Genomic DNA, 22,955 nt, shown 5'->3' on the forward strand with positions numbered 1-22,955 from the left:
CCCGATGCTAAATAATTATAGGCGCACATAATATAATTATTTATATTGATCTTTATGCTGATCTCAGTACATTCGTAAAATTGTCACGAGCCTAATAAGACAGAAAGCTTTTTAGCCTGTTCCCTAACTTTCAATTAAAGTGGCACACCATGGGAAAACTATTCCTGATTGAATTTTCAAATCAGGAGTATCTAAATATTGAAATTATTACCAAATAAATCGTTACAGATTCACCCTTTATTCTAATATGTGATTGCTACACATAAGGTTTGTTGTTCAAAAATAAAATGAAAGCGCGAATTAAATGGTCTATTAAAACATAAATAGGAATTTCACTTGGCCATCGTTAACTATACAGATCATTATCACTCATTTCTGGTCGAATGCCCATGCAAATGACCATTTCCATCTGGTCATTACGTTATATAGGGTTTATTTGGCACTCTGTCAATTACCTACCATAAACCTACGCACAACAGAGTACTGAATTCCTTCCTGTCACCCAGAATTCTTCCTGTGACCTAACTGAGGATACGGCTTCACTATGGCCGTTAGAATTGACACAATGGTGAAGGAGTGGTCTGGTTTCTTCTACCGCGGTTGCTATTTCCCGAATTGTGTTTACAACATCGAAACTGTAAAATCTAATCCTATGGACCAGTGGGATATCAGGCCAGACGACGTTGTTGTTGTGACGTACATGAAGTCAGGTACATATTGGATGTTGAATTTGCTGAGCAGTCTGTATACCGACCTGAATCTGTTGTTACCGTCTACTAAGAAGGTTGTCAGGCTTGACCAATTTTACGACGACCCTGATTGTGTACCTGGAAGTTATGGTAAACATGCAAAGGCTATGAGGGAATCGTTAGATGAGATGCCTTCACCACGTTTGCTGTACTGCCATATGCCATTCCAGTTCTTTCCAAGGGCTTGGCAAGATGGTGAGAAAAAATGCAAGATCATTTATATCGCAAGAAACCCAAAAGATGTCTGTGTGTCTTACTACCATTTCATGCAGGGATTTCCCTGGGCCGGCATGGATTTGAACTGGGATGAGTGGGTCCGTGCCTTCGTGGATGGCAAAGTGTGGTATGGATCGTGGTTGGATCACGTGTTAGGATGGAGACGCTTTGGTCTGGAAGACAATGTGCTTCATGTGACATATGAAGACATGAAGAAAGATTTGAAATCTGTCTTGGTCAAAGTGGCTGATATTTTGAATCGGCCAAAGTCAGATGAAGAACTTGATGACGTTGTGAAAAAGTGTAGTTTTGCATCCATGAGTCAAGGTGTCGAATTCTATAGACGAGTTTCGTCTCTCGGAGACGAAAATTCTTTTTTAAACAGCGTACAGCACCTACGCAAAGGTAAAGTTGGTGATTGGAAAAATCATTTCCTGGTTTCACAGAACGAATTTTTCGATCGAGAAATCACTGTTAAAGCAGAGAAGGACGGACTGAAGCTAGTTTACAACATATAGGGCCAGGGTGTGTGGGGCACCTGTTCGGTGTAACGTCCATATCGCGAATATAGCACGGTTATTTTCACATCTCGACCATTCAGATCGCTGTAATATGCTTTATCTGTGAACTGTTTTAATATTTATGACTTGATGAATCTTTCACATGTAATTCATATCTATTTTAGAGATTAGGGTCACGCGTTTGAGTATTTTTGGAACCCGTAATTTGACGATAACGAATAAACGCAACATACGGGACACAATACGTTCATAGGACACAAGCTTTTTCAGTGACATTTTGTGGTTATATAAGCTATCCTGACTATCCCTGTGTAGCAATTCAAAGAAAACAGTCCGTATTTGTAATTAGCCATGGTGCCTTAAGTCTACTAGTTACTTCTACAAATCATCAAAGCTGAGGATTATCTATCATCCTGATTAAGCAACTCCTTATCAATGCATCTTATGAGCTCCGTATGTGTGTGTATGTGCTTAACAATATATTCGCATATGAATATATTCATACCAATCCATAATCCGATAACACTGGGTTAAATTCTTAATACAAAATCAACCGTTATAAACACAGACACAAAACAGCACAAAAGAAACAGTAGAGCACCGGTACATATAACAAAGTCAAATTCGTAACAGAAAGCTATATTGACCTCTGGCAAAAGGCATTAATGTACATGTATGTATGCATGTATTGTATTGTATTGTATTGTATTGTATTGTATTGTATTGTATTGTATTGTATTGTATTGTATTGTATTGTATTGCAGCAATAAAGCACACCCAGCGATGATATACCACAAGATTTTGACCAGTTCACGACATATATGCACGGGCGATAGCGAGTGTGTATATGAAGTGAAATGTTCAAAATCGAGTGGTATACCGTCGCTGGGTGTGCTTTATTGCTATTATATCATAACAGTATATTGAAACTCTGGCGCGGAACGTCACAAAGGACTTTTCCTTAAGCTGAGAGCTAGTGCGCATGCCAGCCGTGGTATATCGCCAATATACCACGGTTCTTTTCGCTTCTCGACCAATCAGATCGCTGTATTTACACCATCAATATACTGGTATGATATAATGTAATATAATGTATTGTATTGTATTGTATTGTATTGTATTGTATTGTATTGTATTGTATTGTATTGTATTGTATTGTATTGTATTGTATTGTATTGTATTGTATTGTATTGTATTGTATTGTATTGTATCTTTTAACCTGCAGAACTACTAGAACTACTAGAACTACTTGACCGTTGGCATTTAAAAAATGTGTTTTAAAAATGTTACCAAATGGGAGTGGCTCTTTAAGGAGTTTGTGACTTCCCAGCTGAAATAAGTAGCCTGTAAACTTTACAGTTGGAACATGATGGACACAAAGATCATTGATGTACTTCATCAAATATTTACAGCAGGAGTTTCGAGCGAATGTGATTGAAGAGATTCTTCAAAACTATTTGGATTCGGATTCGAAATTACAACGCACGGCAACCAGTCACTCAGCGAAGACATCACAGTGAAAACCAAATAAAAAAGAGTGGGCCAACAGAAAAGTATTCAAAGCTCATTAAGAGCGGCAGCTCTCGTACATTTTTGGCAGATGCCTCAACATGAAAACCAGAATAACATAAATCATGAAATAGTAGGCCAGGTAGTTGTACTCCTATGGTTCTTGATCAGTGGTTTTACTTTATGGCAGCATCACTCACCAATACCGATTCTGCTGTTTCACAGTACTGTCTTCCCTCGTGATGCACTGATAAAAGGCATTCAGGGTCTCTTTTATGTGCCTACTCACGGTCTTTCCATCTACCTGACTTTTCCACCGTTAGCCATGTTAACAACATGATAAAAGTATGCGGTTTCTGTCACTGCTAGGATAGAAAAACCTAAAGCGTTTCTTCTCAAAAGTATTCATACGTAGTTAGAAAGATATCATTTATATGTAGTAATAAAATAGTCAACTGATAAAAGCATATGTAACGAGGAATGAATCATAAAAGTTGCTGATTTTGATGCACCTAAAATTTATTCCGAGAATGACATAGTCAGTGTCTGCAAAAACTCAAGGACGTATAAGTTTTGTTCAGAAATTTTAAGCATAGAATATGTAAAGAATAGAAATACTTGATTTCGAAAATTAAGAGTAGTTTCAAAATGATTTAGTTCATTGTAAGTACTAGATGACTTTTTTAATTCTATGTCGTATATAATCGCTTGTCATGTGTTTTTTATGCACAGTGCACTGTGATATTATCAATGGAGTAAGAGAAAAACGAACCTTTTGTGGTATGTAGTAAACTGTTAGAACTAAGGTGGATTAAGCTTAACTGCTTACTCACTGTGTTTTGTTTATAGAATTTCAGATAATTTAAACGCTTAAAGAAGTTCAATAAACGGTTACTGGAATTTTGAACCGGAACCGAGCGTAACTTCAGCATCGTCCGTCCTTCGCTAGTCTCAACTATTGAGGGCGCATGTATAGTCCGATTACATTCAGTTGCTGAGCTGCGTTCTCGTCGAGGGGCCCAGTGCGGTGTAAAAGCCAGCCTAGTCTCCCTAGTGTCCATGAACCTCTCTGGTACGTTTTCTCTCGACTTTTCGGCTTTTTGTATCACCTTGGCTCCCAGTACTCATTTCAGAATTGACGGTTCTCATAACCCCTTTCCGTTTTGGGTCCTTTAGAACTCCATTTTTGCTGAACAATAAGCTGCTGTATTCACTGTCGGTGCTCTGTCGCAGCTGCGCCATGGCATTTCCCCAAGGTCAGATATTATTCCTACTTTAGAATTGCTCTCTGACGCCATGGCGAAGGAGTGGCCTGGTTTCGTCTACCGCGGTTGTTTTTTCACCAACTGTGGTTATAACATCGAGACTGTGAAATCTAATCCAATGGACCAGTGGGACATCAGGCCAGACGACGACGTTGTTGTTGTGACGTATATGAAGTCAGGTACATTTTGGATGTTGAACTTGCTTAGCAGTCTGTATACCGACCTGAATCTGTTGTTACCAGCTACCAAGAAGGTTGTCAGGCTTGACCAATTTTACGATGACCCTGATTGTGTACCTGGAAGTTATGGTAAACACTCAAAAGCTCTGAGGGAATCGTTAGATGAGATGCCTTCACCACGTTTGCTGTACTGCCATATGCCATTCCAGTTCTTTCCAAGGGCTTGGCAAGATGGTGAGAAAAAATGCAAGATCATTTATATCGCAAGAAACCCAAAAGATGTCTGTGTGTCTTACTACCATTTCATGCAGGGATTTCCCTGGGCCGGCATGGATTTGAACTGGGATGAGTGGGTCCGTGCCTTCGTGGATGGCAAAGTGTGGTATGGATCGTGGTTGGATCACGTGTTAGGATGGAGACGCTTTGGTCTAGAAGACAATGTACTTCATGTGACATTTGAAGAAATGAAGAAAGATTTGAAATCTGTCTTGGTCAAAGTGGCTGATTTTTTGAATCGGCCGAAGTCAGATGAAGAACTCGATGACGTTGTGAAAAAGTGTAGTTTTGCATCTATGAGTCAAGGTGTCGAATTCTACAGACGAGTTTCGTCTCTCGGAGACGAAAATTCTTTTTTAAACAGCGTACAGCACCTACGCAAAGGTAAAGTTGGTGATTGGAAAAACCATTTCCTGGTTTCACAGAACGAATTTTTCGATCGAGAAATCACTGTTAAAGCAGAGAAGCACGGACTGAAGCTAGTTTACAACATGTAGGGCCAGGGTGTGTAGGGCACCTGTTCGGTGTAACGTCCATATCGCGAATATAGCACGGTTATTTTCACGTCTCGACCAATCAGATCGCTGTAATATGCGTCATCAATATACAGTTATGAATAAATAGTTGTGGCATGTACCAACTCGCATGAGCTGTTTTAATATTTATGACTTGATGAATCTCTTCACCTTTAATTCATATCTATTTTAAGATTAGGGTCACGCGTTTGAGTAGTTTTTCGAACCCGTAATTTGACGATATCGAATAAACGCAACATGCGGACACAATACGTTCATAGGACACAAGCTTTTCAGTGACATTTTGTGTTTATATAAGCTACCCTGACTATCCCTGTGTAGCAATTCAAAGAAAACAGTCCGTATCTGTAATTAGTCATGGTGCCTTAATTAATTAGTTACTTCTACTAATCATCAAAGCTGAGGATTATCTATCATCCTGATTAAGAAATTCTTATCAATGCACCTTATGACTCCGTATGTGTGTGTATGTGCTTAACAATATATTCGCATATGAATATATTCATACCAATCCATAATCCGATAACACTGGGTTAAATTCTTAATACAAAATCAACCGTTATAAACACAGACACAAAACAGCACAAAAGAAACAGTAGAGCACCGGTACATATAACAAAGTCAAATTCGTAACAGAAAGCTATATTGACCTCTGGCAAAAGGCATTAATGTACATGTATGTATGCATGTATTGTATTGTATTGTATTGTATTGTATTGTATCGTATTGTATTGTATTGTATTGTATTGTATTGTATCTTTTAATCTGCAGAACTAATATGGACGCTTTCAATTTGTTACAACTGCTTTGAAATGCCATTCTGTTTTCCATAAACTCTATCAAATGGTTAACAAATATTTCCTGGGCTATATCGATGAACGTTAAATCGACTCTGTGCCTTTCCGTTTGATTCTGTTGATTATAAAAAGATCACCACTGAAATATCAATAAAACATAAAAGTTAAAGGTATACAGTCACCTGTAATCTAAATATGCCCATATATGGTCAAATGGGCATTCCTTGGTATTCAAAATGCCCAAGAAGCAGCAGTGAAGAAAACAGTGAGTTACTTGAAGGCCCGTGTTATTTTTTGTAAATGTTGGTCTGGGGAGGTTCACCCACTGCGGAGAGATACGTTTAGATCTTGTACAGAGTATAGAGGTTCACAAGTATGTGAATTTAATGGTGATTTATTGCTGAAATGTAAGTTACCTGCTGAGGACTGTCCGTGTTTTCTCTCCTTTCAAAGGAATCCTCACATTGTACGTACGTTGAATTGGATACTCTCCAATCACTAATAATCCCGACTGGTAAGTATGAAGTAAGTAAGTAAGTAAGTTAGTGAGTAAGAAGTAAAAAGGTCAGAAAAACATTATTTACTTTTCTCCCATTGGACATCAAATAATGAAATTTACATAATTTGCATCTCTTATACAATTATTAATATGTCAATCTTTCCTTATGCATTTTTCCCAGCGCCTTGAAGTTAGAATAAGGTGTCAGTGACGCAAATTCACTCTTTAAAACCTTGAAAATTACATTTCAATGACGCAAACACAATCAATGTCCCTGACAATGAAGTTTACCCGAGATGAAGGAAAATTTTTATCGTTCACTGACCTTTATACAGACTTAGCGATTAGAAAATGATATTTAAGGCATAGGATATTTTTGTCTCTGACACCTGTACGCTGTTTTGATGCTTTTTGTCGCCCCTTCCCACCAATTACTGTATGGAGAGACTGCCGAGGTAGTACTCTGTTCTCGCATTTAGTGCAATGCTACACAGCTATAACTATAGCATAGATGTTCTGTGAGGCTCTGAGGGTCTGTGCAGCTGTCTTCCCTTATTGCCGCTATAAAGTGTTATAAGGAAGAAAAGACATTCTGAATCTGTAGTCTCATAGCTTGGACCGGTCAAATAATAATGTGGTTCAGCGAATCTCTTATCAACCGCCGCACTACTTTCATCAACTGTCAAGAACCCGCAAGAACATTATCATATGACCGGTCCGGTCTCTCTGTCTCTCTGACTTCTCTCTCTCTCTCTCTCTCTCTCTCTCTCTCTCTCTCTCTCTCTCTCTCTCTCTCTCTCTCTCTCTCTCTCCAGTAACTATTGACTAACATAATTAATTGTATACTTATTTTAGCGTTCAGAAGTGATAAAGGCTTTGTAACTATATACCCGACATCAACATTCGCCTGTCCGACCGTACATTTTCCTGCCGACTTTACTTGAAATATATGTTTTAAGTTCCCAGTTCGAATCTGGCAACACGGACGTTCTGGAATCGTCAACATTTTTCTCTCCCTGCCGGTATACTCACTCCTTGGAGCACTACATACACAAGTATCATACATCCTTTCTCAAGAAACGTGTGCAGAGACCTCAAATGTGTCCAAATGTGCGTCCTGTACTGTATTCATGTTATAAGAAGACACGTCTTCTATTTGACAAATATCACAAATCCATATGGCTTTCTCGCTCAGATATATAAGGTCAAAAAATATTTATTTATTTCTAGCCACCGCAAAATTTACTTGGAGACCTGCATATGGTGTCTGTCTTCTTTAATTTAGTTTTGGAGAGAGATTCCCAAATATACAAAGGTCACACTACACACACTCAGGTGGTTGTGATGATAGTAGAAGAGACAGACTCTACGACCGAGCGCAAGGCTTCTGTGTGTAGGCTTAATTTAGTTTTTATCCCAACAAGACTAAAATGATATACAGCCTAATATAGCATTAGCAAAATTTATTGACTCAAATAGACACATTGTGTAAAGCTGTCCTCCCTTAATGCCGCTATAAAGTGTTATAAAGAAGAAAAGACATTAGTGTCTGTAGTCTAATAACTTGGACGGGTCAAATAATAATGTGGTTTAGCGAAAAGCTTGTGAGTAAAATTCACAATGAAATAAAGAAAATCGCACCGCCGCACTACTTTCATCAAATGACAAGAAACCGCAAGAACATTACTATATGACCGGTCCAAGCGTATTTTAATCCTTAGTACCACCACTCTGGTTCACTGATCGATCAAAATATTTATTCTTTGTGTGAAACCATTTGTGCTATTTGAAGAAGTGAAGGGTTGAACCTGTTATTATGGTTCATGGTAGGTTGTTTTTCTTAGAGCGAAACAACTCTCTCCATTTTGTAGACATCATCCCAACGTCTTTATGATCTTATCTCCTTCTCATCTAGAAGTTTGAAATATTTCGTCACGTACACAAACATATTTTACCGTACCTTTGTATATCATCGCCAAAGGTATTTGACATCTTAAATTTACCCAAATATCGTTCACCCTCAGACAAAATTAGAGAGAATTTCAAAATTAAAATCCTTTGATATCTAGTTAATATATGCAAGTTAGTGGATCCTGTCTGATTACATTCAACTCTTTTCAATCTTTCATGTCCAAAGAACTTCTATAACATTGTGACCAAGAGACGGGTTTAAAGGTCAACCGCTAGAGACAAACCACGTGATTGTTTATCCGAAACAGTCCCTGACGTCATAAATAGTAGTGTCGATCAGAATATTTTGGGTAATCGAGTAAAAGTATCAATGAAAAAAAATACCGAGTCAGACTATGTCCAGATGTACTGTAGATATAGTTTTAAACAATTTACACAACATAAGGGGAGAACCATTTGATTTCCCAGGGGGGAAGGCTGGAGGAACTTTGGTAAAAAAAAAAAAAGTCGTAGAAGAAAAAAAACTGATCCAGCAGTGTCTTAATGGCCAGTAATGGTATAAAAAGAAAAAAATTGATGCCTTAGTGTGTGGGAAAAATTTGCTGCCATATCCATTTCCTCCAGCCCCCCCCCCATCAAATGGTTCATCCCTAATGTCTGTACTAGTATCATATGTTCTCTGCATGAGTCCGGCAATCCTGAAAGCACTGAGTAATGATGCAAAAGTCGGAAATGGGAAACAAAAACAAAAGACGAAATGAACAAAAGAAAACAAAACTGACCCCCACCACAGACAGTAGAGAAACCTTCTATGCCTCCACTCATGCACTCGTCCGTGCAGTTTATTTATTATTAGGGAGCGTTCAGTTTTTACGGCTGGGGGGGGGCCGGCAAAATCTTGTCGCCGGTGTACAAAAAAATGATGACCCCCCTGCATTTTTCGTGAAAAAAAGATGACCCCCCCTTTGTCAGACGAAAAAAATTGATGACCCCCCCCCCCCCCCGCTTAAAAATAACTAAAACCCATACGTCAAATTTACCCGCATGGTTTGGATTTGAACTCCGGTACGCAGCGCACTTTATTCGTGTAGCAGAGATGCCAGTGCACAAACTTCTCAGCCACATCCATTGAAACGTCTGTTAATTAGGACGACTGTAATGCAATTTTTAACTTCATTTCAATAGACAACTCATGTCCATGGACATTGTATAAAGTGAACTTTATTGGAGTGGTTCGCCAAAGGCAGCCTTCCGGTTAAGAGGGTCATGGGCCATTACGTAAAGTCAACTTTATTCTAGTGGGCCACCAGTACCACCGGTAAAGAGGGTCGATCATGGCTATTGCATAAAGTAGACTTTACTGGACAGGGCTGCTGAAGGCGCACGGCCATTAAGATTGCCGTGGGGTATTACATAAAGTCAATTTATTGGAGTGGGCCGCCGCAGGCGGCCCGCCGGTAAAGAGGGTCGATCATGGCCATTGCATGAAGTAAACCTAATTGGAGTGGGCCGCCAAAGGCGTCTGCCCGTTAAGAGGGTCATGGGTAATACATAATGTATATTTATTGTAGTGGGCCGCCGAAGGCGGACCGCCGGTAAAGAGGGTCGATCATGGCAATGGCATAAAGTGAACTTTATTGTTGGTATTATGTTTTTGAAAATGTGGTGACCCCCCCTTTCTTACCTGTGAAAAAGCGATACCCCCCCCTTTGCGGATTCCAAAAATTTGATGACCCCCCCCTGGATTTTGCCGCCCCCCCCCCCCGGCCGTAAAACTGAATGGTACCTTAGCGATTTGGTGAGGTCACGAACACTGGGTCACGAACAGTCAACCCACTTGCTCTGCGCCCTCTATCGATTCAATCTTCCATTCACAAACATAGAGTGAACCTTGCAATATCTGTCTGTGTACATAGGACATGGCGCAAAAATAGCCAGTTTATAACAAGTTTTTGTCTATTATCCGCGACCCGTGTGCCCAGACACCAGTCTAAATATGCAGTTTTCCATGTGTAAGCAAATTGAGGTGCTGATGCCGGAAGACGCTGTGATCTCTGAGCTCCGAACGGGAGACGAGGTCGCCGTACATATACAACAAAATGGAGGACCGTCTGCAGCGTACGGTTTTCCACGGACGCCGCTTACACCTTCACACACGCTAATCCAAGTTTTGACTCAAGAAGGTAAGAATATCTTCAAGCAGTCTTGCATATTTTTCTCTTGCGTGCCGTAAATGGCTTTACCAATAAATTGTGAGTTGGCCGATTGCGGTATTACCGGTAGCGTACATCCCTCGTTTGTGCGAAGTTAACACAGACTCACAGACAATGGGGTTCGGAGCTTGCCATATATAGTGGCCCACTACTTTTACCATAGACAGCAGAGGGGTCTCCCCCCTCTCTACTGTCTATGCTTTTACCGACGATTTCGTGCTTGCCCCGGTGCCGGCACACAAAAATCGCCGGGGGACTCGTGAGCTACGGAACTGCAGCACGGTTTCGAGCTTGCTGCGGTTCCGTAGCCCTGCCACTACCCTTGCTCCACTTCCCCCAACACAAGTAGCAAAGGGGATGGTAGGGCTACGGATCCACAGCAAGGTTCGAGCTTGAAGGTAGCACATAATTTTCCTACCAAAGTTGTAGTGCAAAATTTTACCTATTTTCATGAATTTTTCTGTTCAGTTTTTGACATTTTGGACCGAATTGACATTACTCATTGACTACAATTTTTGAACCATATTTTGGAAAAAATGACAAAATTGTCTGGATCTGAAAAAAAAAATTGTCTGTATTTTATACAGTCCACAAAAACTGACTTCGGCACTCAAAGGGTCAATATTAAAGTTCAGTCCTATGCAACCTCAGTAAGCTGTTATGGTGCAGAAGTGTGACCACAGTAGGGTTCTCCTTGGGGTTGCCCATCCCCCTTAGTTTTGAGCAATCGTTTCACATGTTATTAACCACATATAAAAGAATATACCGTTATAACAAAAGAATGTGCCAATTGTGTAGTGTTATGTAAATTAGCTGCCCCTCTGTTTTTCCTGGCTTTCGGAAAACACCCAATCTGATTAAGATCCAATGTTGTGATGGGTTGGTCTTTACGTTATTGTATTAAGGTTGACCGCAGAAGGAAAAGACCGTAACACAATAGTGTAAAAGACTGACCCATCACTACATTGGATTTTAATCAGATTGGTAAAACACTGTTGTACCACAGATGGTATTTACTACCTGCAGTGATGTTAACTTAACCCTTTCACCACCATGGTTTGTCTCAATCTATTGTTTTCTATGGTAAGTTGGACCTGTATACAGGGAACTGGGGGTGAAAGGGTTAAAGCCCCACCTCACCAATAGAAACAATTACAACAACAAATACAACAAAGGGTTATACAGTATTGAAATTTGTCATTTTTGGGGTGCCTATATTAAGTGATTCTAGATCAGCCTGTTTAGATGAAATCTCAACAGTGAGGTCGAAGCTCACCCATTGCTATTAAAAAAATTCCAAGTAACCCGATTTTGAATTGCCAAAATCTTTTATCTAAAGGTGCAATGCATAATAGTGCTGTTCATGGTTACAGGTTTTGTTACTAAATGTAGATGCATGTGCGTGACATCAGACACTGCTGCTTGAAATGTGGACAAATTTTATCAATGTTGCATGCATGGCTGTTGTTGCAGATTGTACTCTGACCCATTTATATATCTTTTAGTATTGGCAGTCTCCGACAAAGTGGTGTTTTTGTCATTCTTGAATGCATAATTTCCAAAAGTGTGATAAAAAATGCAAGCAAATATTTATCTTTGCATATTACTATGAGATGAATGAACAGCTCTATTGAATTTTTCTTGATAACAGTCCTGACTCCTGAGCTATCAAACTCCGACACACACACACACACACACACACACACACACACACACATATATATATATATATATATATATATATATATATATATATATATATATAATATATAATAAAACGATATATTTGTCCACAAATAAATTCAATAAGAATTCAAATTTCTCCAGTATTCTCTGCTCAGGCTTTAGGGCTGATTGCAACACTAAGATTTTTACTTGATGCCTCTTGCATAGCAGTATTTCTGCAATATATTTTCTGCTATATCCAAATAAATTTTGACTCTGTGCACTTGTCTTGTGGTCGCATGCTGTTATATGTAATACTTAGTTTTTGACAGAACATCAATCATGGTACCTATGTACCAATATCTTCTGTCCTGCACAAGTAGTTTCCGAAAGCCTAATCTAATCTTTCTGACAAACATTTTTTCTCTGCATATGAATAATGGCATGCTGACCTTGATGAAATCAGCAAATGGTGCAGTCCTTTGTTTAATATTGCCATAAATGCTCAGAGTGAAGAATTGTGAAGAGCGCCCTCAACAAATTCCCTCCAACTGTTTCAGCAGAAAGCTCGCACAAGACTCTCTCACAGTTCCCTCGATTACTGGACAGCTCTGATTTTCTACCACACAATGGCACATCCTCGACGGGCTTCCAAGCATGTTAGGTTCAGTGAGCTAGTTAGGCTAACATGTACCCCTGGCTTGTCGAGGCAAACTCTCAGCTCAACTGTTGAGGGCCCTTGATGGCCTGAGTTGGCATAGTTGCTATTAAAAGGGGACTATTTCACACTACTGAAATTTATGAAATTGAGAATGCCTCAAAAAATCAGGCAATAGACTTCAACTGAATAGTCGATACCTTCAAAGAAAGATGTCCTCATTTGACCTCATCATTGATCATTTTGACAATGGTTTTCCACAAACCTCAGTAAGATTAATGTAATGAGTGTGAAGAAGATTAAAGTCGTGATGCAACTGAAATGCTGTTTATCTTCATGGATGAAGACTTTTGATATCATGTGCAAGGTGATAAACAATGTCAATTTTATGGGTAAATTTTCAAATCTGGTGAGACGGCCGCAAGGAATAGGCTGTGAACTCATTCTTAGTATTAAACCTCTCAGGCCTAAACCTCTATACATAGGGGTCACTCTGGTTAAGTTACCAGAAAAATCAGGCCTGAAAGCTATCGGCATTATGTAAATTTTACTCTGTCTGTTTTTCAGAACACTCCTTTGTTTATTTGTTTACTTCACTTACTTACAGCTATATAGACATGACCTTTTGTGTTGATGGTAGACATACTATCAAATGATTATTTGTGGGTAAATTTCATTTTCATCTAAAAAAATTTAAGTTGTTTAGGGCCTGTGAGAGACTTCAAGGTATACACATATGGTTTGTTGACTGACATGACCATTTCCATTATTTCATAAATTGATGCAGATTGCTGTCAAATATGGGATGAAGCAAAGAAACACGATAGAGTTTCTCATCTTGGAAGTCACTTTCTTAGAACAACTCAAGAGTTGTTTCACCATCTTAGCAACAACACCCTGTCAAGTAAAGGTGAGTGTCTCGGCTTGGAGAGGTCAAAGGTTACAAGATATTTTTGTTTGCCTGATAAGCATTCTGAAGTTTTGTTTCCTACTGCAGTGTGTATAAATGTCAAGTATATCTGCTGTTTATAAACTGGTGATATACACATATAAATATACATATAGTATTGTCAGGACTGTTTTCAAGGTAATTTTTGGATAATTTCATTTTGTAAGCAAACATTACAACATTTAATCCATTCACTATATTCCTTTTAGACCATCTCCCCCCCCCCCCCCCACCACAAAAAAAAAAAAAAAATCCATCCCCCACCGCAAAAAAAAAAGAAAAAAAAAGAAAAAAGAAAAAAATATGCAGCTAGTGATAAAAGACAATAACTATTGCAGCAATAGTGCCAAACCAGCATTGTTAGGAATAAAAAAAGAAAGGCGGAAAAAACCTTCATTGCTGCATCACTTTTGCTGATTGTCAAGGACCAGAAACATTTTATTTGGGGCCTTGTACAGGTCAACAACCATCATTGATAATGATTTGTTTGTGCCAAAGCAGGGTGATGAAAGAATTCAATTTGAAAATTTGCAATTTATCAGCTCCATCACAGTTTCCTCGACCTTGTTTCAGGAAAGGCACGGATTATCAACTTTCTGCATGAGAGTGGCGTTATTCAAATGAATGTGAAGACCACAATGCATTGCTGCAACAGTGAGACCGCCCAGACAGATGAGAAACTGATGGAATGCCAAACCGAGAGAGTTGAGGAGTCACATCCCACTGATGAGAGTGAGTCTAGGCATGTGGTAAGTGGCTTTCCACAGGCTTGTTCAAGCAGTCACAGCAAGCAAAGAAACTCCATCAGGTACCCCAATAATAATGGGGAGAAACTCAGAATTCCAGACAGTAACGGTGCAACAGTCCAACTCAGAAGTCAGAACAGTGAAGTCACTCAACAGAAAGAGTGTAGAAAAACAAGCCTGCATATTTTTAATGAGGCCACTCGGCTGCATGCAAGTGAGAGCAGGACCTCTCAACTTCCTGTAAGAGAGGAGCAGGCCACCCAGCTCCGTACTTCTGATATCAGGACTCCCCAACTCAATGGTAGAAGAATAAGAATTCCACAAATGCAAGAATCAGCAGAACAAGCTGTAACTACAGATAAAAACACAGATTCCGTACCACTTATAAGTGAAATAACTCTGTCTGGAAGACTTGAAGGATATGCAAATGAAGTTGAAGGATATGCAAATGAAGTTGAAGAATATGCAAATGAAGTTGCAGAGCCACAGAACTACTTGAATGATAGTAAGACGCTCCTACCGAGGAGTTGCAGGTCGAAACAACTCCAGAAAAACATTAATAAAATGAAGAGAATGCACAGTAACAAACTTGAACTTGGCAATGAAACAAACTGTGCTAGGAGAATTCAGGACAAGCCACTGCAGTTTGATTGCACAGGTGAAGCACATCAGACTGATAGAGAAAGTCAGCTGAAATCATGTGTGGTGACCAGTGAACAAGATGATCTTGGTAGTCATGGTGACAATGCAAATGAGGCGTTGCCTGGGACTCAACATGGTGACAGTGCAAATGACGAGTTGCCGAGGATTCAACACTGTGACAATGCTAATGAGGTGTTGCCTAGGATACAGAACTACTACAGTGTCGCAGAAGTCAGCAATGCAGTGTTTACCAACACCCTTGTTGCAGGATCCATAAACTCAGACAACCAATCACAGGAGAGAGATCATGTGGACCAATCAGAACACATCAATGCCAGCAGAATAGCCATTAAGACAGAGGAGGCTGATGATCTGATGGTTGCTGTGAATAGCCCTGCTTCAGAAGTTGAGAAGAATACGTCAGCTGGTGATGACGTCAGGTTTCTGGAGAGTGTCACATGTAGGTCAAGTACATCACTGGAAGCTGCCAGGCGGCAAAGCGTGCCAAACTGTAGTCAGTTTGCAGTAGAGGAAACACCGACTCACGGGTATACTGCTATAGGTCAAAGGTCAAAGGAGAAAATTGTGAATCCCAACAGTGACATTCCTGTGTCCCATCCGTCTCCTGGAGCACGGGAAGAGACTGCCGGCATAGGTGAAAACATTGTGATTTTACATCAGCAGGAGCGTGACGTCCAAACCAGGGAGGGTGGACATGTGAGGAGACAGCCAAACAAGCCTGACGAGGGAGAGGTGTATGTGTACAATACATCTGCAGTGCGGATGTACCAATGTGAGCATTGTGGGAAAAGACTGGATTCAAGGAGAAGCCTGGCCCTTCACAGAACTATTCACACAGGTATGCTTGTTGAGTAAAATATGGAAGTTAGTTGTAAAAATTTAAAAAAAATGAGAAATGACTTGTCATGTTGCATCAGTATGAAGTTATACTGTAATTAATGCAAAATGTAGATTTACTTTATAGTGACACTAGTATGTGTGCATGGTTGTGTATGTATGAACGTGTATGTATTTATGTATGTATGTACATGTATTTATTTATGTACATGTATGTATGTATGTATGTATGTATGTATGTATGTATGTATGTATGTATGTATGTATCAGTGTTCGCGGTGACTTTTTGCTCCTCGCGTACGGCATACGCATTAGTCTGCTAAGATTGCGTAATGGCTGGATTTGAGTGCGTAATTTTACTTCCGCACTCTATTGATAAGAAATCTGACTGCGAAATACAATGTGCCGTTGAATAAACCTACACTACATATTCGGATTGTACGATGTAACATTAGGCCAGAGTAATTTAATTCTTTGTTTTGCGTCCACTCTAAATGGGAAAAGGTACGCGTCTAAGCGGCTGAAAAACACACACAAGAAAATTAACACAATGTAATTTGATTGTAGCAAATAACAAATTGTAACAAAATTTTTAGTTCAGAAAAGCTAAGCGGTTATGTCCTAAAATTTCCTATTCAAATACACTGTGTGTGTTTTTCATGGAAACCTTAAAAACCTAGGCAGGTGCGGACGCAAAACAAAGAATTTAATTACTTTGGCCTTATTTTAATGAAAACAGTTTAATGAACAACTTGAACAATGTTGAAACGTAACAGCGAAGGGTATACATGCGACCGTCAAAACACATCGGGCAACCCAAAAGTTAGAGTTATGGCAGCTTATTCAGAACTTCTGCAGTGTTCAAAATTTATCGGGATTCCGACGAGCTCTACCGATGAATCATTTTTTTCACGGACTCGTAGAGCAAAGTTGAAAGAAAACAGATTTGTCTGCTTCGACGCCATGCTGCATGTGTGCTTGATCAAAATTTGGGAACAGCGAGACGCAATGATCGTGCACGGTTGGCATTTTAATTTGTCACAACATTTCTGTCAATCACTCACTTTGTGTCATAAGTTTCAGAAACTATCGCTCGCCTGAAAATTAGCAACGTAATTCATAGGCACAGCTGACATGATAACGTGCCTAACGTGATAACGTGTGGACTACGATGCAGATTTTTCAGACAACGCCCAGAGAATCCGAAACTTTCCACACAAAATGAGTGATTGACAGAAATGTGTTACAACAAATTTCGTCTGGTTGTCGCCTAAGCTCAGTCGTGGGGAGTGCTTTCGGTGTTATCCTTTGCGTATAGAAAACGCATAACAATGAAAAAAATGCGTAAAGAGTCAATTTCAATGTGTAAATATGCACAATTTTTGAGTAAACGCGAACTCTGATGTATGTATGTATGTATGTATGTATGTACGTACGTACGTAGGTATATATGTATGTATATGTGCATGCCTGTGTATGTATTTATATACATAAAGACATGTACATATGTAAATATACACATGGGTACGTATGCATGTTAATATGCATGTATGTACATATACACACACATACATACACATGTACTTGAAAGCAAGCACTGACCCTTTATCCCCATAGTCTGTAGATGCACCTAGCCTACTGTAAACTGTTGGAGTGCATCAAAATAATGTTTGCAAGGTTTGTCACTGGTCTCTGTATGTGATAGAAAAATGGTGATACACATGTACAGAACAAATATGTGAATAGGAACACACACTCCTTTTCATGTTGCATAACATAATTGATCATGTCTTCTATTTATTTCTCTTTTCCAACTTAGAAAACCCTATACGGATGGCAAAATCAAAATCTTTCATGAAAACCTCCAGGCACAGTAGAACTGGAAACCCAGGTAGACAGGGGGAATCCAACCAGTATGGCAACACCAGAAGGTCATCTCGATACTATACGCCAGTGTCCATGCTCTCGCCAGCCGCACTGGAAAGGAGAAGGGATGAAATCCGGGAAAGAGTTCGTAAACACCGGGAAAGGAAAAAAATGGGAACATCTGAGGAGCGGTATTTGCAACAGGGTGTACCAGAGAACAGTCAATCATGGTCTGTGTATCTCTCTAACTTAGCACAGTGAAATTTTAATCATTTGAACACTGATCAATGATGACCTAAGGTGACCCCTGGTGACTTAAGATGACCTCCCGTGACCTAGGATGACTCTTTGTGACCTAAGATGACCTCTAGTGACCTCTGATGACCCCTGGCGACTTATGACACCCTGGAGTATTTACCCTCACAAGATTCAAAGGGGAAAGGTAGTCTAGAATAAACAGAAATGGTTGAAGATTACATTTTCTACCTGGGTGAATTATCGGCCTGCTTTTCAGCCAGAGGCTGCACAGACCACAAGATTTTCCACCGGAGAATTTTGAGGGTAGGGTAACCCCTCTGTTTTTGGGAGCAGCCTGTTCATAAGTTGATAACCATACAAAAGGGTACAATTTCACAACAGGAGAATATACAATATATGTATTGGTATGAGAACACTGGACTATACAGTATCTCAAGAGTTTGTGTAGTACATAAAGCAGATGAGGACCATGCTGCCAAACCAGGCACAGACATTGGTATATGCCTGCACAGCCAGGGCTCATGTTAATATTCAGACAAACAGTATGGACCAACATGAATGGTGCCCGGTTCAAAATAGAAATTTAGCCAGTATTGCCCAGATGTGTTCAGACAATCAGCTAGATAATGGGGCTGATGTGCAGCGTCTCGGAAGTTGATATCCAATTGGTAGGCTGAATCTTACCATTATAATTGAATAATAAAAATAGACTCCCTAAGTTGTTGTGAATAGTGACAATCAACCAATCAGATATAACCTTCCGAGCACGCTGCACCTCAGCAGGGATAATGTGTACAACATGTACAAAGCACACATCAACATTGTATGGTTTTTGTATGTCAAAAGGAAGCACAAAAAAGACCCTACTGAAAACAACATTTTAAAAGTCACTGAAAAACACTGAGGATTTCACCAAAAGTTAAAACTTATTTCAATTGTGGTCCTCAAAAGGTGTTACAGAAGCAGGTGTTTTGGATGCTTTTTGACCTTTGACCTCTCGCATATACACCTGATACTATACCCATTGAGTTTTGTCATACAGAAGCTTTTTGGTCTGAGAAGACAGGGACGTGCAGTCTTACAAGCTGGAATGTAATTGGACACTTCTGACCTTTGACCCAACAACTCCTTTGAGGCATCATGGATTATGGATTATGGATTATGTAAGTCAAAACGAAAAGTGAAGCAAATTTTAAGTTCAAAAACTGAATTCAAGTGAAATAAGATTGCTGTACTTTGCTTTTTTGACTGCCCAGAATTGAATCCTTGTGCATAATCATGTTTTTATTTCAGTAATTGTTTTATTGAAAAAATTTAGAAATGTACTTTTTTATTTATGAAAGGCTTGGCCTCTGAGCAATATGTTGTTGAATATTTTTACTGTGCATGTGTTTTGCTGATATTTGTTGTATTTATTTCACTGATTTGTGGTCAAAGTTCCTGTACAAATACTACAAATATTTCTTCCAACTCATTGAGGAGTTGTGGTCTGACCCTATCATCATTGACGTATGGTACAGCCTTGTGTATTGTCTATGGTGTGCTTGGACCGCTATACTTGAAAAAGGGGAAAGTATGATGCTAATGGAATTAGAATACCTAAGGGCAGCAACAGTGAACTAAACTGTTGGACTTTGACAGAAATATTTTCTTGGAATATTTTATCTTGTGCTGTCAATGATGATGTAGGTCCTGTGCAATAGAATTGGTGATAATGTTGGTTTGTCACATTTGTGAAAGGGGACGGGGGGGGGGGGGGGGGGGGGCAGGTGGGGAGCAGGACAAATTGATCAATATTTGTCCTGCAGTACAAACATCAGTACTGCATTTGTACTGCCAGTATCAGTACAAATTGCCATTAATTTTACATTTTTCCTCAAAAGATTATTTTTGCGGACAAATACCACTTGTGACATTCTTTCAGGTAGATGTTTTTTTAAAGTTCCAGCAAAATATTTTAGAAATGCTCTCTCGTGTATTTTTATGGTAAAACATGGCATTTGGAACTCCAGTGCAGATAGACACAGAAAGAAACAGCTTTTTCACATCTCAAGGTAGTATGTGCCTTGCAAGTGAAAGACTCAAATTTTTGCTGAAACTTTCCCGAATGAAAATTTCAAACATTCTCTTACCAAATCAAGAATAAAAATCAGGGGTCACCGTGCAAAGTTTTGAACTATCAAAACAAATTACCCAACATTTTGCGATATTTGAAATTCAAAATGGCCACCATACAGTGTGTTAACTCTATGGGGAAAAATAAAATGTTCAATTTTTGAAAAACTAAGAGTAAGATGGTGAAAGTATTTCTTTCTCCAAGAGCTTTAAAATGAGCTCCCACAAGTGGTAGATTAAAAAAGAATTGTAGAAGTTTGAGAGTCTGACTATCTGTCCCCGAGGCGCGTTCTACATTAATTTATCTTATGCTGTTTCTTGCAACTGACTTATAGTTTCAGGTTGAACAAAGAAATTGTTTATATTTGATGTAAATTAGGACAAAGCACTATGGCAAATCGATATTCATATATTTTTACTGCGGACATTTATGATATAACATTTGCTTCTGCTTGTTTACATCTTTCAGAGGACATTTTTCAGATCACATGATAAGTTATAACCCAAAAGTTTTATGGATAACTATGTAAAAAAGGGCATTGTATTGTCAAATGAACAACTGTAGCAAATTGTCCTGAATATGCAATATATGTGGTATTTGACTCCTGTGTTTATGCCTCTATCAGTGTCACCTTTTGTTTGTGTCTACGTGTCTCTGTCAGTGTCACTATTAGTCTGTCTCTGTGTGCCTGTCAGTGTGACTGTTTATGTATGTGTGTCTTTGTATGAAGGCTATGAGTTCTTACACTCCCATGGTGGTGGTGTGTTATGTAGTCAAGACGATGGCCCAGTGCAAGGGAGGATGTATCTCCTATGCTTTAACACAGGTGATACACCCCTCTTGCACCGGGCCATTGACCTTAGTAATTTCATATAAAGCTGAGTACTTTGTGTAGCTTCCCTCACAAGTTCTCTGTGGACCTCATAATAAAACATCTTTGATCATTGGCACCAACTTGGTCTGTTTCTGATTTGTCATCTCTGACTACAATCCTGACAAGAATTAATTTAATAAGGAGGTGGGGCGGAAAACTTCCTTGAAACCAATCCACTCATGCAGTTTCTCCATGTTATAAAATATAATATAATTATATAATTTTTTAGGGCAAAATATCTCATTCTTCATCAAAGGTACATGTCCAATGGCTTTGAAATGTGGTCTGTAGGTGCCTAGGCTTGACCTTTAGTTCAATTTATTCAAACAATGATGAAATTTGTATGCATCTTTTTTGGGGGGGGGGGGGGAGGGAGCAGACTTCCCCTTCGGTCAAATAATTAAATTTACATAAAGTGCCCTTTTACCGCTTCAAAGTTGTGTGACATTTTCTCCTGGAGTTCCTTTACTTTCTGTAAAGTTGTTGCTCAAACTTAAACGGTTCACACCAGAATTGTAATGTACATGTCATGTAATGACACAATAGCAGTAAACCCCCTTAGCAATGGGTATAGCACTCGATTTTGAGCAGTTAACTCCATGTATGCATGAGTGCTGTTATGAACTGGTCAAACCCTTGTAGTATACCTGCTGCTGAGTGTAGTTAATTGCTTTAATATATATCACTAAGCTATTTCAGTCATTTTTGAAGCACTGCCAGATTATAAAGAATGGTGCACCATGGGAAATTTTCTAGATATTAAAATATATTCATTCTTTATTTCAGATCAAAATTACAGTTCTCACAATGACGTACCAGAAGAATTGGACTCTTCATTGACAATTTCAGACAATTGCAGGATGTAGAAAGAGTAAACATGAAATTTCTGAAGCAAAATATACATTCCATGATAATTGAGTGTGAAGTGTAAACAACAACACAGAAAATTGTTACTGATTAAAAGCATCAACATCTCATATACAAATTATCACATTGTAAAGGCACAGCTATCGATAAATTTTTTCACAGAATATAGAATATTTTGAATATTACATAAATTTATTATAATTTTTAGTATTTACATAATCCTTATCTTCAAAATATAGAATTATTCTAAATGACTTCTGAAAGACAAGCTGTATACTTTGTGGGCTCTCCATTGGCTGTTACTTTTAATATTTTTTCCAGTGTTTTGTTGTGCTTGTGAAATAGTTTCTCATTCTGATCCATAAAACATGTTGGATGGCTAATGCTCAACTTGTCAACTCTTGTCTCTGAATGTTTGATGTTCAATGTTCAGTGATGTTGTCAATGAATGTAGTCTTGACTGGGCTTCATCTATCAGTATAACAGCAATATAACGAATAATATTTAATTTATTCAACACACTTGGCCAAGATAAATTAGAATATAAACCTGTTCCATGGATACATATAATGACAACTTTGCTATTGTTCATTTAATGTTGTGATATTTGACCTGATCTTCATTGGATGTTATAATTGCAAGAAAATATACAATTCTCCTACAACATAAAATTGCAAATATAACAAGTAAAACAACTATAATATTCAAGTACTGTAAAAGTGTACTCTGACACAGTCTACCCTAACCAAGGCATCCATAGCTATGTTATGTTCTGACAACTTCCC

At 38.9% G+C, this 22,955-nt stretch overlaps 2 protein-coding genes across 3 annotated transcripts; both read left to right on the forward strand.

The window, feature by feature from the left end:
• The first annotated feature begins 508 nt into the window (after positions 1-508).
• On the forward strand, positions 509-6,182 carry LOC139124996 (sulfotransferase 2A1-like). Of its 2 annotated transcripts, none has more exons than XR_011550122.1 (2): positions 509-4,067; positions 4,172-6,182. XR_011550122.1 is itself a non-coding variant. In XM_070691107.1 (2 exons), exon 2 carries the CDS (start codon positions 4,292-4,294, stop codon positions 5,210-5,212), a length of 921 nt encoding a protein of 306 aa, XP_070547208.1. In that variant the 5' UTR covers positions 510-4,067; positions 4,172-4,291; the 3' UTR covers positions 5,213-6,182. The 2 variants fall into 2 exon arrangements, 1 of the variants encoding a protein (XP_070547208.1); XM_070691107.1 differs by having other exon boundaries at positions 510-4,067.
• Positions 6,183-10,311: 4,129 nt separating this feature from the next.
• Positions 10,312-21,379, forward strand: LOC139124944 (uncharacterized). Its single transcript, XM_070691059.1, has 4 exons — positions 10,312-10,641; positions 13,782-13,904; positions 14,517-16,190; positions 18,009-21,379. Exons 1-4 carry the CDS (start codon positions 10,455-10,457, stop codon positions 18,314-18,316), a joined length of 2,292 nt encoding a protein of 763 aa, XP_070547160.1. The 5' UTR covers positions 10,312-10,454; the 3' UTR covers positions 18,317-21,379.
• Positions 21,380-22,955: the final 1,576 nt, after the last annotated feature.

This window comes from Ptychodera flava (assembly GCF_041260155.1).
Source record: "Ptychodera flava strain L36383 chromosome 23 unlocalized genomic scaffold, AS_Pfla_20210202 Scaffold_24__1_contigs__length_23054250_pilon, whole genome shotgun sequence".
NCBI lineage: Eukaryota > Metazoa > Hemichordata > Enteropneusta > Ptychoderidae > Ptychodera > Ptychodera flava.